At 44.0% G+C, this 17,624-nt stretch overlaps 1 protein-coding gene across 3 annotated transcripts in view; it reads left to right on the plus strand.

Annotated features, from left to right (window-relative positions):
• dapk2b (death-associated protein kinase 2b) overlaps window positions 1-17,624 on the plus strand; it is a 155,036-nt gene that overhangs the window by 98,282 nt on the left and 39,130 nt on the right. For all 3 annotated transcript variants that reach the window (XM_072553305.1, XM_072553302.1, XM_072553303.1), the window contains exons 4-5: window positions 10,602-10,740; window positions 12,542-12,668. In XM_072553305.1, the coding sequence (XP_072409406.1) occupies window positions 10,602-10,740; window positions 12,542-12,668 (266 nt within the window). The remainder of the gene's footprint in view (window positions 1-10,601; window positions 10,741-12,541; window positions 12,669-17,624) is intronic.

Raw genomic sequence — 17,624 nt, forward strand, 5'->3', positions numbered from 1 at the left:
ATTGACCCCTGTAATGAGGGGAAATGTTTCTTCCTACCTCAGTCGCAGTTATGGAGTCATAGAAGCCTACAGACAGATAAAGGCCCTTCGGCTGACCAAATTTGTCAAAACGTAAGCATCTAATTGTTGTAAGTCTCCTGTAGTCCAAACATCTGTGATGCCTTTCCCTATCCCTGCTCCATCTCAGTTAATACTGGGGTCATAAAGGTCCAACTATCTGCCCCACCCTCCTATCACCTTCACCACTACCTTCAACTCCTTTTGCATTCCCAGCTACCTTCCCTCCCAGCCCCACCCCCTCCCATTTATCTCTCCTCTGTCTTGGGCCATCCCCTCATTCCTGATGAAGAGCTTATGTTTGAAATTTTGACTCTCCTGCTCCCCGGATGATGCCTGACTGGCTGTGCTTTTCCAACATCATGCTCTTTGACTCTTATAGGTCTGTGTCATTGTACTAGCCCTCATCTCCAACTCCCCCACTGCTATAGTACCCCTCACCTCCAGCAAACTACTGCCTACAGGTGTGTGGAAACAGAATTGACTAGAAACAGCTCAACCTGAACTGTCTTCATTCTAAATCCAAAGTCATTCTAAGCTCAGACGTTGCACTTCAGTATGCAGGTGATCTGTGTGCGTGCTCACCGAGAAGCAGATCTCCAAATCACTGTCCAGTCCCCCTTGAAGCAAATGTGAAGATGTGCCTTTCTCTCAACACTGAGAAACTAAAGTCCTCTTCCGACCAGCTCCCCTGTCGATCTTCGAGCAGTGATGAGATCCTGGATGGAATGGGCCATTTTCTATACCTTTTTGGGACCCTCATCTCAGTGGATGCAGACATGGATGATGAAATCTGTCATCACCTTGTCATGTGTGAGCTCAGTCTGAATAACAGAGTATGTGAGGACTCCGTTTCAAAGTGGAAGCTAAGATTGTGGTATATTGGGCAGCAGTGATCGCAACATTTCTATAGGCATTGGTGATTTGGACAATCTACAGCAGACATCTCAAAACACTGTAGAAGTCCACACACAGCAACACACGCTCCTCCAGATCCTGTGGGGGAGAAAAGCAGAGACCTGTCTTGCATCAACATCCCTACTGACGAGGCACTCATTGCGGTTCAAAACTGACTCCATTGGGTGGGATATGTCTTCTTTATTATATCATCAATTGTGTGCCACCAGGTTCTCTCAACTATAGCTGGGTCATGGCGGCAGGAGGAAAGAGGATGTCCTCAAAGCATCACTGAAGTGTTCAAACATCCTCACTGATTCTTGACAGTCTCAGCCTGGAGAAGGTTCATTTGGGAAAGAATCTGGGTTAGAGTGGTGATGAAAAAGCACAGCAGGTCAGGCAGCATCCAAGGAGCAGGGGAATTCGACATTTCAGGCAAAAGCCCTTCATCAGCTCATTCCTGATGAAGGGCTCCTGCCCAAAACGTTGATTTTCCTGCTTCATGGATGCTGCCTGACCTGCTGTGCTTTTCCAGCACCACTCTAATCTTGACTCTAATCTCCAGCATCTGCAGTCCTCACTTTTGCCTCATTTGGGGAGGAGCTAAACACATCCAGGGAGTTTATTGTGAATGTGACATAATGCTGAGTCAGGAAGGGCCCAAAGACCTTTTCTTAAAAAAAGAATTTCCTTGTCTATCCCTTGGAGCACCACCTGCCCCACTTGTGATAGGTCCAAAGCATGTCTTGTAGACTCTACTAGCTGTCCCACAGCTCACTGAACAGGGGTGGGAGTAAGGCATTCTTGATCTCAATGAACAGCCACAGAGGAAGTGATGTTGCAATCACCTTTTGCACATGGATGTTTCATGAGTGTTTATGTTCCTGGTTGCTGTGGGTGTCTTGGAAATTTCATTATATTGTGAACATTAATGACCGACACTATTATATTGACAGAGGCACTCGAACAGTAATCGCCAAACCACAATTTCATGCAAGAATTTGGATGACACTGTAAATTCTAATATGAAAGTTAATCAGTTTACAATCCCTTTATCTGAATCTGTGTAATTAGCCTGCGTGTAGTAGTCATGTTGGTATGGTTTCTGTTAGCATTTATTATTTTATATTCATTGTTGTGGCTATCTGGAGTGTTCCATTTTACTTTTATATTAAAGAAATAAAAAGATTTCTCGGCATTAAAGGTGATGAGGGGAATGAGAAAAGAGTGTAAATGTTAGGATAGAGGATCAGCCATGATTATATTGATTCTGGATTAGTGGTGCTGGAAGAGCACAGCAGTTCAGGCAGCATCCAAGTAGCTTCGAAATCGACGTTTCGGGCAAAAGCCCTTCATCAGGAATAAAGGCAGTGAGCCTGAAGCATGGAGAGATAATCTAGAGGAGGGTGGGGGTGGGGAGAAAGTAGCATAGAGTACAATGGGTGAGTGGGGGAGGGGATGAAGGTGATAGGTCAAGGAGGAGAGGGTGGAGTGGATAGGTGGAAAAGAAGATAGGCAGGTAGGACAAGTCCGGACAAGTCATGGGGACAGTTACTGAGCTGGAAGTTTAGAACTAGGGTGAGGTGGGGGAAGGGGAAATGAGGAAGCTGTTGAAGTCCATATTGATGCCCTGGGGTTGAAGTGTTCCGAGGTGGAAGATGAGGCGTTCTTCCTCCAGGCGTCTGGTGGTGAGGGAGCGGCGGTGAAGGAGGCCCAGGACCTCCATGTCCTCGGCAGAGTGGGAGGGGGAGTTGAAATGTTGGGCCACGGGGATGATTATATTGAATTGGAAACTAGCCTTGATGGACTGAATGGATTATATTGAATTGGAAACTAGCCTTGATGGACTGAATGGCTGATTTTCTATGTTGCTTTTGTGCTGGGAATATCTTTCATTGGGAAATTAGTAGTTGTGTTCTGTGACGCTGATCAGTGGTGACCAACTCGATGCCTTTGTTCTATTTTATTCACTCAAGGAATGTGAGCGTCACTGGTTAGGCCAGCGTTTATTGCCCTTCCCTAGTTACCCAAAAGGCAGTTAAGAGTCAACCACATTGCTGTGGATCTGGAGTCACTTGTAGGCCAGACCAGGTAAGGATGCTGTTTCCTTCCTTGAAGGGTTTTTTATGATGATTAACAGTCACCTTTGTGGTCATCATTAGACTCTTAATTTCTGGTTTCTATTGAATTCAAATTCCACCATCTGCCATGGAATGTATATGAAACTTGCACGCCAGTTGATGCTGTTCTGGGAAAGAATTTTCTTGGTACAGGATAAATCTTAGATGAAGCTTGGAGGTGTACCACTAAATTGCATTCATATGATACCCTTTTATAAGGTAGAACATTCCTAAGGTCCTTCTCAGGAGCTTTGCTGTACCACTGAGCCAAATGAGGAGATATTTCTGCAGATAGCCAAACGTGATTAATATGGAAGATTTTGTATGACTTTCATTTGGTACATCTGAATCTGGGTGTGAATTTGTGGTTGCTCAGATTACCCATTAGGGGTGAAATCACTCTCAGACCCTGCCAACTGAATGCCCAAAATCACAAGCTGTTACTGCTAGCTGAAAGGTTTTACATCCATGCTAAACACAATGATGAAATATCTAATTGAGCCAGTGCAGAAGCAGTGATGTGGTAATATTATGGCAAACATGATGAAGTCTGTCCCATTTATCACTGTGATAGTGCCACACCCACGGGCCTTGTTCCTGGTTGGGGGCTTGTGCCCAGGGCATCGATTCTCCTGCTCCTCAGATGCTGCCTGACCTGCTGTGCTTTTCCAGCAACTCTCAACTCTGATCTCCAGCATCTGCAGTCCTCACTTTCTCCTAAAGTCCATATACAGCCACATCCACTGTTCTAGTGGATTTGACAAATAGCAGTTAAAAGTATTAACTTTGTAATATTTTAGGGCATCTTTAGGTTTCTAAACTGGCATGTTTAATGTTTTGTAACAGGCATAATGGCAATTCACATTGTAATTATTTTCTTTACTCAATTGCTTATCAGCTCATAGTAAAAGGATTAACTTTGCAGATGATGGCTGTTCCATATTGATGTTCTGTTCGCAATAGTGGCTCCCAAACAAATGCTTTCAGGGTCTGAGAAATGCCGCTGACACCAAGTTGAAAAGTTAGGGTGAAAACTTTAGCACCCCAATAGGCAGTGAGGTCATAACGTTTAAGAACAAGGAACAAAACAGCACTGGGATCAGGCCCTTGTCCCACCATTTCTGTGTTGATAATGATACCATCTGCCTGCATGTGGTCTATTCCTTGCCTATTCATGTATCTGTCTGAATGCTACTTAAACGTTGTTAGCCTATCTGTTTCTCCCAATTCCCACAGCAGTGTGTTCCAGGCACCTACCACCTTTGTGTAGGGAAAAATGTTTCCAAAAGGATTTTTGGAAAAGAGTGCTTCCAAATAAACCTGTTGGACTGTAACTTGATGTTGTGAGATTTTTCACTTTGTCCACCCCAGACCAACAATGGCACCTCCAAATCAATGGTTTCACACATTGGTTAGGCCACTGTTGGGATATTGCATGCAGTTCTGGTCTCCTTCCTATCGGAAGGATGTTGTGAAACTTGAAAGGGTTCAGAAAAGATTTACAAGGATGTTGCCAGGGTTGAAGGATTTGAGCTACAGGGAGAGGTTGAATAGGCTGGAGCTGTTTTCCCTGGAGCGTCGAAGGCTGAGGGGTGACCTTAGAGGTTTATAAAATCATGAGGGACATGGATAGGGTAAATAGACAAAGTCTTTTTCCTGGGGTGAGGGAATCCAGAACTAGTGGGCATATGTTTTGGGTGAGAGGGGAAAAGTGCAAAAGGGAGGCACGGTGGCACAGTGGTTAGCACTGCTGCCTCACAGCGCCAGAGACCTGGGTTCAATTCCCGCCTCAGGCGACTAACTGTGTGGAGTTTGCACGTCCTCCCCGTGTCAACGTGGGTTTCCTCCGGGTGCTCCGGTTTCCTCCCACAGTCCAAAGATGTGCAGGTTAGGTGAATTGGCCATGCTAAATTGCCCGTAGTGTTAGGTAAGGGGTAAATGTAGGGGTATGGGTGGGTTGCACTTCGGCGGGGTGGTGTGGACCTGTTGGGCCGAAGGGCCTGTTTCCACACTGTAAGTAATCTAATCTAGATCAGGACCTAAGGGGCAACTTTTCACACAGAGGGTGGTATGTGTATGGAATGAGCTGCCAGGGGAAGTGGTGGAGGCTGGTTCAATTGCAACATTTAAAAGGCATCTGGATGGGTATATCAATAGGGAGGGTTTAGAAGGATATGGGCCAAGTGCTGGCAAATTGGACTAGATTAAGTTGGGATATCTGGTCAGCAAGGACGAGTTGGACCAAAGAGTCTGTTTCCGTGCTGTACATCTCTGACTCTATGACAACATGATGGGGGTATTCTCAATGTGAAGGCTGGACTTGGTCTCCACCAAGCAGTGGTCACTTCCACTGGTAACGCCATGGGAAGTGTGGTAAATAGGACAGCTCAAGTATGTTATTTCTTGTTGGTTCCCTCACCACCCAGACACAGTCAAGCAGCTATATCTTTTAATATTTGACCAGTTTGTTTAGTAGTGGTACTCCTGAGTCACTCTTCGTGACGGACGTTGAAGTCCCCCTCCCAGAGTACATTGTCACCCTCCGTGCCTTCTCGAAGGAATGTTCAGCATGGAGGAACACTGATTCGCCAGCTGAGGGAGGATGGTGCATCGGAATCTGCAGGAAATTTCCTTGCCGTTGCTTGACCTAATGCTAAGGGCCTTCATGGAATTGGGAGTCAATGTTGGGGAGTCCCGGCAACTCCTTCCTGACTGTATACCACCATTCACCAACTCTGCTGGCTCTGTCCTGCTTGTGGAACAGTTCAGATCCAGGAATAGTGCTGGTGACTGAGACGTTGTTTGTAAGGTATGATTCTGATTCTGATTATGTTAGACTGTTACTTGATTAGTCTGTGAGACAGGTCTCCCAATTTTGGCACTAAAGCCCAGATATTACGAAGAAGAACTTTGCAGGGTTGATAGGGCTGATTTTCCTGTTGCCTTTTCTGGTCTGTCCACTTTCATTCCTTTTTTGAGAGTTTTCTTATGGTTGATATAACTAGGTCATTTTAGTGGGTAACTAAGAGTCCACTACATTGCTATAGGTCTGGAGTCACGTGTAGGCCAGATCAGGAAGGGATGGTAGATTTCCTTTCATAGAGATTTTTTGCAACAATTGATAACAGTTGTATAGTTGGTTATCATTAGATTTATTCTAATTCCAGGTTTTGTTTTTGGTTTAGAATGGGAGGGAGAGGGTTATTATCAAATGATTGTAGTGATATCAGTGATGATTTCTCCATTGAATGCAAGGGATCGCTGAATCTTTTGTAACAAGTTGATCCGTATATCTAACCCCTAAGCTACCACAGATACTGGTGGCATAGCAGGCCACCAACCTTAGCTGGGGCGACAGAGCCATTGGAACCTCTGCTGGGATCCTGATGGGAAGGCACTTCAAGTCAGAATAATCTTAATCTGATTTCCAACAGGAGCAGATGGTAAACTGCTGCTCCGTGAAGATTGGCACTGCAGCTACTGATACTTCGCTGATATTTGAGCTGAATTATTTGGATACTCAGCTGCTGTTGCATTTTTCACAGAAGTAGCCATCAAAGACCATAGGAGATCTGCTTTGGTCGCCACTCCCCTGGTGATTTGTTACATCATAGAACAGAGTTGCTGCTTGTATAATAAAGTTCTGACTTTGTCTTTTTCAGGCAGAGGTAAATAGATCCTTGAGAATTTTTCATTCCATTGTTTATCAGCATTTAATTAGTTTTATTGTTGAAAAGTTTGCCCTGTATAACTTTAACAAAATTCTAGCCAGGCTCCACTAAGTTTAAAGGTAGTCTCTCAAATCAATGACTGTTTGTTTAGAATTGGCCTTTCCAGGGGAGTTAGTGAAACATTGCCTACACTCGTGTTCAAATACGTTGATCAAATAAAAAAAAGTTAGAAGTGCAGTAGAAAGGAGGGAAAAGAAATGTTGAGGGAACCAGATGCAAGCGATAGATTCGTTTTCTTATCAGGAGTGTTGGTTCCAAAGTGGAAAACCGATTCTGTTGGTGACATTAAACACAGCTGCCAGAGGGTCAGAGCACAAGTATTCACTGGAAACAATGACTATAAGCAGTGCAATTCAATCTGTGCTTGAAAAGGAACTTGTTTGAAATTTCTCATCTTTTTCAGAAAGGTCTCTTGTCCAAAACTGATTCCTGGCAAAGAATTAATTACACTTAAATTTTGTGTATCTGTTGACAACGGGTTGGGAGTGGACCTTCAGAATTGTCAGCAACAGAGAAACAATTTCTCAACTTGTAAGGCAAAACAAGCCAGTAGGCAAACAGTGTCATCACTGCCTTGTTCCAGGGTAAAGTGTTAACAAAACAAACACAATACAATATCGAGTCAGGTATTTCTCTTGCACTAGTAAAGAAAGGTCATTTTAACACCAGTCAAAAACTCAGCCTGCAGCCTAAAGCTCCTTCCAGTTAAATCTACTCTGCAGCTCCCCATAGTCCACACTGCACCCCCCATACAGCACACCGCTCATTCCCATACACCACACTGCACCCCCCCATACGCCACACTGCACCCCCCCATATGCCACACTGCACCCCCCCATACGCCACACTGCACCCCCCCATACGCCACACTGCACCCCCCCATACGCCACACTGCACCCCCCCATACGCCACACTGCACCCCCCCATACGCCACACTGCACCCCCCCATACGCCACACTGCACCCCCCCATACGCCACACTGCACCCCCCCATACGCCACACTGCACCCCCCCATACGCCACACTGCACCCCCCCATACGCCACACTGCACCCCCCCATACGCCACACTGCACCCCCCCATACGCCACACTGCACCCCCCCATACGCCACACTGCACCCCCCCATACGCCACACTGCACCCCCCCATACGCCACACGCCACACTGCACCCTCCCATACGCCACACCGCTCATCCCCATACACCACACCGCTCATCCCCATACACCACACCGCCCCCCTCAAACACCACACCGCCCCCCTCAAACACCACACCGCCCCCCTCAAACACCACACCGCCCCCCTCAAACACCACACTGAACCCCCCATACAGCACACCGCGCCTCCCCATTGTCTACACTGCACCCCCCATTGTCCACACTGCACCCCCCATTGTCCACACTGCACCCCCCCATACACCACACTGCACCCCCCCATACACCACACTGCACCCCCCCATACACCACACTGCACCCCCCCATTGTCCACACTGCACCCCTCTCCTATACTCTACATTCCGCCCCCATGCCACCCTATACTCCATGCTGGATTCCTCCATAGTCCACACTGCACCCTCCCCCATCGTCCACACTGCATCCCATGCTGCACCGCACCCCCTATACTCCATGCTGCACCCCTCCCACATAGTCCACACTGCACCCCACCTCTATAGTCCACACTGCACTCCCCCATAATCCACACTGCACCCCTGCATAGTCCACGCTGCACCACCCTTTACTCACACTGTACCACTCCCTATACTCCCAACTGCACGCCCCCAGTCCATGCTGCACCCCCCAGTCCACGCTGCACCCCTCCCCTATTCCCCACGCTGCACCCATCCCCTATACTCTGCACTGCCCCCCATAGTCCACGCTACACCACCCTATACTCTGCATTGCACCCCCCATAGTCCATGCTGCACCACCCTATACTCTGCACTGCACCCCCCCCAGTCCACGCTGCACCCCTCCCCCATTCTCCACACTGCACCCGTCCCCTATACTCCGCGCTGCACCACCCTATACTTTGCATTGTACCCCTCCCCCATAGTCCATGCTGCAACTCCCATAATCCGCACTGTACCCCTTCCCTATAGTCTACATTGCACCCCTCCCCCATACTCCACGCTGCATCCCTACCGCTATAATTTGTCCTGCATCTCCCTATACTCCACGCCGCATCTCCCTGTAGTCCACACTGCACCCCTCCCCTACAGCCTGCACGGAACCCCCCCCCATACTCCACACTGCACCTCCCTCCGACTCTATGCTGTACCCCTCCCCTATACTCCACACTACACCCCTCCCCCTATAATTCATCCTACATCTCCCTATACTCACACTGGACTTTGTTAAATGACATGTGCAACTATGCTTTTTCCTCTCATTTTAAAATGCTTGTGAATGTTCCGACTTCACAAGGCGACTGATAAAATTGTGTGGATTGTATAAAGTTCTGATGATCGGTCACCTTGACCTGCTCTCTCCAATTATGATTGCTGCTGAATATTTCCAGCATGCTCCATTTTAAATTCAAGTTTCAAATGTCCACAGTATTTTGCTGTGGATTAGGGAAGATGGTGAAACTTTGCTCTCGAGTTAAACAAACCCAATATATTGCTGGACCAGGAATAGATCAATGAAGCTTGAATTTTGCTCAGGCAAGAATTCCTATAGGCTGTCCTACTGCAGCTTTGAATATTCGTTGCTCTTATTATGATTTGGAAGAACCGGTGTTGGACTGGGGTGTACAAAGTTAAAAATCATACAACACCAGGTTCATCACCTGATGAAGGAGCAGCATTCCGAAAGCTAGCGCTTCCAAATAACCCTGTTGGACTATAACCTGGTGTTGTGTAATTCTTATGTAATCCTTGGACTGGGATAAGTATTGTTGTGTTCTGAATGTCACACAGGAGAATGATGTGGAAATTCTCATAGGACACAATGATGGAGAGTTTAAAAATACATTTTCATTCAAAAACATTGTGCTTTCTATCTGTGCAGTAAATATAAAGATCATTAGACTAGGCTCTGTCTTTTGGCTTACACTACAGAACAACCTTGATTATCCAAACAAGATGGGCAGGGAGTATTTGTTCAGATAACCGATTGTTCAGATAACATTTTGACAGGACTTTGTTCGGATAATTCATGTTCAGATAACTGAGGTTGTTCCATATTGGGTTCCTGGTGTCCTTTGTTATTGCATCATTTGGGAATCTGCTTTAACCTAAAGACAAGGATTGCAATGATTTGAGAAGGCGACTCCTCCAGGGAAACAATGATGGCTAGTAAACGTAGGCCCAGCCAGTGATGCCAACATACTGTGATCAAATTAAAAACCATCACAGCAGGATAGGTATTTGACTAACTGATGGAGCAGATGAAGAATGTGCTGTCCATCCCAGTCTTGGCAGAATTTAATGCCCTCCTCTTGAGTGGGTTTGGAGGTGTGGGTTATTTGGGTGGAGATGCTGCTGCCCTGCCACCACCACAAAGGTCTCCTCCTGCCACCACTAGCAAGTTTCATTGACAGGAGCAGTGATTTGCGAAGGGAGCCTGCACTAATAGAGGGTTGCATACAAATATGGCGGCGTCTTGTTTACCACTGACATAATTATATGTGCTGAACTTGTCTCCATAGTTAGTGGAGAGGGTGGCCATTACCTTATTAAATTGTGAGCAAGCTTGAGGAACTGACTGGCCTTTTGCTGCTCTTTTATATTTTGCGACTTTGTGTCGCTCAACTCTTGCTTCGTTTGATGCATGTTATGAAGAAAAAGGTTTTTTTTTCAGGGTATCTGGAGGAGAGCTCTTTGACTTTTTGGCTCAGAAAGAATCTCTGAGTGAAGAAGAAGCGACTGCGTTTATTAAACAAATCTTGGACGGAGTGAACTATCTCCACTCCAAAAACATTGCACACTTTGATCTCAAGGTAGAGTTTCTTTTCAATTTAACTCTGTGGAACATAACCCCTTTTCATATTTTTAAATTGCAGCAACATTTTATATTTCTCCCACAGTTTACATTTTAATAGATTGTGTAACTGCTTAGAGCTCTGCACAAATCATAAATATGCTCATGGAAATTTAACAGCATACTTTTTTAAGGGATAATTGGAATTCCGTGGTAGCTCTGTCTTGCATCCTAATTCAGAGGTTGTGGCAACCCCATTGTGAGAACTTTGGAGAGAATGTTACATTGTTGGAAGTGCTGTCCTGAGTATAAGATGCTAAACTGAAGATTCCTCAGACAGTAAACAATTCAGAATAAACAGGAGGGTTCTTCCCAAGCCTGGGTTAACATTTACCCTTCAAAATTTCCAACATTGGACAATATACTCCAGAAAGTTGCTATTTAAATACTATGAAGAGACACCTTTGGGCCAAGATGCATCAGCTTTCTTGATTCAGCAGTGAGGTATAATTGCTGGAAAAAAGGAATTGTTGAAGAAATTCCACTGTCCTACATCAGGACAATTGATAAGAAATACCAAAGTGAAGGAAAAGTAGCCTTCATACTAAATGAAGTGGATGTGTTGATTGGTTCACAAGTAGGATTGCGATTGGTAGATATGTGCATCTATTAATGATGACTAACTTGTCACTGCCATTGTTTAAATATTAGACCAAGCAATTTGAATCTAATTGCCCCAAGAGACCAGAGAATGGCTGTCAACTCATTTATACTCTGTTGAAGCAGGTTCAGTGTGCACATATATTCCTTCTGTCTGCAAAGTACAAGGCCAAATATAGTTTCCAGAACATACAAGTATTCCACATTACAAATCCAACTGACAATCCTAAATTAGTTGCCATCATAATTATTTTGAACTTTGAATAATATTTGCTCAATAATCCCATCATATCTAATATTGAATACTATTGTGAGAGTACAAGCACAGACTGGTAGGGTAGATAGATGTGGTTAGTACCTCGCTTACTAAGTCATATACTGCTTGAAAAGTTCTGAACATTTTTGGAATATATGGCCGACATACCTGGCACCACACTAGCACTAGAATCTGTCCCTTTTGGCCTAAGAATCCCTGTCTTCCTCAGATTACTATGGGATATTGTATTACTAACATTTAAGCAATAAGTACAGTTGTTTACATGCTACTACAATGCTATAACAACAGGAGTGGTGTTCACCAGCAACAGGATGCTGCCAAAAAGCTAAAATGACATTCTGCCTAACACAAATGAGTAATGTGGTGTATGACTTTCAATTTGGTGTGATGCCAGTTACGTAGCCTGCAAATGCCAACAGCTTCCAGGTCATTTTTTTCAGTTTAGATGGGCAATCAGACTCACAATTTAAACAAAACTTGGCAGTTAACTGTCAGTCATCATTAACTGGTGTATTCTCCATGGAAACACTTCCACTAGTCACTTCAACTTGCCAGCCAATCTGCACTCTTCTTGCATACAGTTGAAATGCTGTTTTCTTTTTTTACTTTGGTATTCTTGCAAGATGCTAAGTTTCAACAAAATGTACCTTTCTTCAGCAATACTGAAGTTTTATACTACCAAAGGATGAATTAAACATGAAAAGTACAAGAAATTTTATTGAGAGCATAATGTTTCACAGTGGTTTGATTTTACTGGGGTGGGGTTCCAAACCTTTCCTAATGTAATCTATTTCAAATAACTCTCAACTGAAGGCTTGGCACCAAAACAGGACTTCATGATTGCTATGTTATAAATATTCTTCTGTGTGAAATATATTTTCAGCCAGAAAACATTATGCTTCTCGACAAGGTACCAGTGCCACATATCAAGTTGATAGACTTTGGCCTCGCTCACACAATTGAAGATGGAGTTGAGTTTAAAAACATATTCGGAACCCCTGAATTTGTTGGTAGGTATTTAAAAACTACAGTTTTCATAATTTCAGCTGTAGATCCGTTATGGTTGAAAGAAAAAAAAATGCTTCATAAGTGGGGTAAGATGGTGAACAATATGTAGTTAAATTTTGGATGTAGGTTTGCTCACTGAGCTGAAAGGTTCATTTCTAGATATTTCATTACCTTATTAGGTAACATCAACAGTAGGCCTCATGCGAAGCAATTCTGAAAATTCCTGCTTTCTATTTGTATGTTTGGGTTTCTTTAGGTTGGTGATGTTATTTCCTGTGGTGAAGTCACTTCCTGTTCCTTTTCTCAGGGGGTGGTAGATGGAGTCTAACTCGCTGTGTTTGTTGATAGAGTTCCGGTTGGAATGCCATGCTTCTAGGAATTCTCGTGCATGTCTTTGTTTCGCTTGTCCAAGGATGGATGTGTTGTCCCAGAAGAAGTGGTGTCCTTCCTTATCTGTATGGAGTTAAATAATGCTGAATGTTAGAGAATATTTATTGTCATGTTTGGTGAAACTGAATGGGGTGACATTAGGAGTAGCTGTGGACCCTGGTCACAGATTCACATTCCTTGCTCATTATACTTCCAGCTGATCTGCATATACTGACTGTCTACTCGGTGTATAACAGGTGGTTAATGTGGTGCTGTCCATTTTATATTCCTGTCCTTGTCCAATTTCACCCTTAGTGTATTGAATGTAGTAATTTCTTCTGATTTCCAAGGTTCCAGAAGTAATTGGTATTTTGTGTGTTGCATGCTTAATGCTTTGTAAAGTATTTTCCCAAGTTTTCAATTCAATGTGGGAGACCTAGAGTGAGATGAGGGTGAGTTTGGTTTAATTGAAGCAAAAAGCTGTCTTCTGTTCAGACCTAGTTAATCGATGTGAAATGCATTGAAAATTAAAGAATATTAGCGAGAAAGTGTGCCTATGAATAGTGAACAGGAGACTGCTGGTCACACTTATATGTATATGAGCTATGTTTCAGGTAGGGACTTCACCACCACAGGCCTCTGTGTCGATAGCAGGCCTTGTGATGTTCCTCTAATGAGGACCACACTCAGAATGGTGAAAGGACAAAAGATTTTGGCTATTCCTCGAAATATTATGAGAAATGAACAATCCAAGAAAGAGAATGTTATCACAAAAGTGAAAATGGAAATGAAACTTTGTAGATCTTCCTGTTCTGCAATAATGATAAAAATCACACAACACCAGGTTATAGTCCAACAGGTTTACTTGGAAGTAGGAGGCGCTGCTCCTTCATCAGGTGGTCGTGGAGTATAAGATCATAAGACACAGAATTTATAGCAAAAGATTACAGTATCATGCAATTGAAATGATATATTGAACAAACCTGGATTGTTGCTAAATCTTTCATCTTTTAGAAAGGGTTGCAGGTTTTGGTTCATTAATATATAAATCCCAGAACTGGCATATATGATGTTTGGTATGGGAAACACAAGGACCTCCAATTTGCTTGTCTGTCTTTCTACTACCACCTCAATTAATGTTATCTTGACCCTGCACTATCCCTTTACTGTTCACTCAGTTACTGCTGCTTCTCACTCTCACTTTTTCAGAATTTTCTTGATTTAGATTTCAGAATCTTCACTTGCTCTGCTTTCCTAATACATTCCTCCCCTCCCTGAAATTCTTTTGCCATCAGTCAGAGAGTTTCCAAGATTTCCATTGCCTCCTACAAATGGCTTAATTTTATATCTTCTCATCCTATCTCTGTTGTCAAGAATGCTATCCTTCTCTTCCATTTCTCCAACTGATGATTTCACTTTGCATTCTGGAGTTCTTGAAATGTTGTCCTGCCCTGCCAATTTTCACCCACCCTACTGAATCCCCATCCTGTTCATCAAGTGTTTTCTGTTCATGTGGTCTTTTAAGACCATAAGACTTAGGAGCAGGAGTTAGGCCATTCAGCCCATCAAGTCTGCTCTGTCATTCAATCATGGCTGATAAGCTTCTCAAACCCATTCTCTCGCTTTTTCCCCATAACCCTTGATCCCCTTGACAATTGAACCTATCTATCTCAGTCTTAAATACCCTCATTGACCTGGATTCCACAGCCTTCTGTGACAGTGTATTTTATAGATTCCCCAATCTCTGGCTGAAGCAGTTTCTCCTTATCTTTATTCTAAAAGGTCTTCCCTTTATTGTAAGACTATGCCCTTGGGTTCTAGTCACTCCTACTAATAGAAACATCTTCCCAACATCTACTAAGTATTCTCTAAATGTCAATTAGATTTCCCCTCATCCTTCTAAACTCAGTATAGACCCAGGGTCCTCAAACATTCCTCATATGTTAAGCTTTTCATTCCTGGGACCATTCTCCTATGAGAATACACCACGGCCAGTGCATCCTTCCTGAGATATGGAGCATGAAACTGTGCACAATACTCCAAATGTGGTCTGACCAGAGCCTTATAAAGCTTCAGAAGTACATCCCTGCTATTATATACAAGTCCTCTCAAAATAAATGCCATCATTGCATATGCCTTACTAAGTACTGATTCAACCTGCAAGTTTACCTTGAGAGAATTCTGGATTAGAACTCCCAAGTCTCTGCATTTCAGATTCTGAAATTTCTCCCATTTAGAAAATAATCCATGCCTCTCTTCTTCCTAACTAAATGTGTGACCTCACACTTTCCCACATTGTACTCCATCTGCCATTTCTTTGCCCACTCCCCTAACCTGTCTAAATCCTTCTGCAGCCTCCCTGCCTCCTCAATGCTACCCGTTCCTCGACCTATCTTTGTATCATCTGCATACTTAGCCAGAATACCCCCCGTTCCTTCATTTGGATTGTTAATGTATAAAGTGAAACATTGTGGTCCCAACATTGACCCTTGCAGAACACCACTTGACACCAGCTATTATCCTGCGAAGGATCCTCTTATCCCCACTCCATGCTAACACTTTGCCTCTAACACCGTGGGCCCTTATCTTATTCAGCAGCCTCCTGTACAGGACCTTGTCAAAGGCCTTCTGGAAATCCAGGTAGATAACAACATCCATTGGCTCTCCTTGGTCTAACCTGCTTGTTGCTTCCTCTAAGAATTCTAGCAGATTTGTCAGGCCTGACCTCCCCTTGATGAAACTGTGCTGCCTTTGCCTTATTTTATCAGACACTTTCAAGTATTCAGAAATCACATCCTTCACAATGGATTCCAGGCTCTTACCCACAACCGAGGTTAAGCGAATGAGTCTGTAATTTTGTCTTTTTCCTTACTTCCTTTTTAAACAGGGATGTCACATTAGTGATTTTCCAGTCCTCTGGGACCCTCCTCCCCTCCCCTCCCCTCCCCTCCCCTCCCCTCTGATTCTAGTGATTCCTGAAAGATCACCACTAAATCTATCTTCAGCTATCTCCCTTAGAACTCTGGGGTGTAGTCCATCTGGTCCAGTTGATTTATCCACCTACCGGCCATTCAATCTTTCTCACACCTTCACCTTGGTGATGACCACCATACTGAGCTCTGCCTCCTCACTCACTTGAATTTTTTGGGATATTACTCGTGTCTTCCACTGATGTAAAGTAATTATTCAGTTCCTCAGCCATTTTCTTGTTGCCCACTACTATCTCTCCAGCGTCATTTTCCAACGGTCCAATGTCCATTTTCACCTCTCTTTTGCCCTTCATATATCTAAAGAAACTCTTAGTCTTCCTGTATATTACTGGCTAGCTTACTCTCCTATTTAATCATCTCCCTTTTTATTTCTTTCTTCATTGTCACCTGTTGGACTTTGTAAGCTTCCCAATCCTCTGGTTTCCCATTGTCCTTTGCCACATAATATGCTTTTTCTTTTGCTTTTATACAATCCCTGACTTCCCTAGTCAGCCACGGTTGCCTCATCCTCCCTGTACCATGCTGCTTTTTCCTCAGGATGAATCTCTGCCGTGTCTCCTGAATTACTCCCAGAAACTCCTGCCATTGCTGTTCCACTGTCTTTCCTGCTCTGCTCCTCTCCCAGTCAGTTCCACCCAGCTCCTCCCTCAGGCCTCTATAGTTGCCTTTATTCAGCTGTAATACCACTGATTGTATCTTCTCCCTCTCAAATTGCAGAGTAAGTTCTATCATATTATGATCACTGCCTCCTACGGGTTCCTTCACCTTAAGCTCCCTTATCAAGTCTGCCTCATTGAACAACACTAAATCCAGTATTGCCTGTTCTCCATGGGCTTCACCACAGACTGCTCCAAAAAGCCATCTCATAGACATTTCTCAATCCACTACCAACCTGATTTTCCCAGTCCACCTGCATATTGAAATTCCCCACAATCACTTTAACTTTGCCTTTCCTACACATCTTATCTACCTCCTTGTGTATCTTGCGTGCCAGCTCCTGACTCGTGCTTGGTAGCCTGTACATAACTGTAACTATAGTTTTTTTACCTTTTGCTGTTCCTCCATTCCACACAGATTTGATACCATCTGACCCTACTTCATTTCCTACCATTGATTTAATTTAATTTCTTAATAAAGGGAACCCCACCCCGTCTTTTTTTTTGATTGGATGTATATTCTTGAATATTCAGCTGTCAATCCTGATCTCCTTGCAGCCACATCTCCATGATGACTACCATGTCATACCTGGTAATTTCAACCTGCAGTCCCCACTTCTGTCCATGCTGGAACTTGTTGGACAAGGACAGGGGCTAAGGCTCCTGTAACTCTACCTCTCTCTATCTGCCTCACTCTCAGCCACACCCTCCTGTCCCTGACCACAGGCCGAACTTAAGTTAGTTAGTCTAAGGGGTGTGACTATCTCTTGAAACAAAGTGTCCAGGTAACTCTTTCCCTCCCTGATGCATTGCAATGTTTGAAACTCAGATTCCAGGTCAGATTCTAAGCTGGAGATTTTCCAGCAACCAACATTTACTACAGACATGGTCACTGGGAAACAGAGAAGGGTCCACTATTTCCCATATCATACAGAAACAACAT

Source organism: Chiloscyllium punctatum, chromosome 33 (genome assembly GCF_047496795.1).
Source record: "Chiloscyllium punctatum isolate Juve2018m chromosome 33, sChiPun1.3, whole genome shotgun sequence".
In the NCBI taxonomy this organism is placed as follows: Eukaryota; Metazoa; Chordata; class Chondrichthyes; order Orectolobiformes; family Hemiscylliidae; genus Chiloscyllium; species Chiloscyllium punctatum.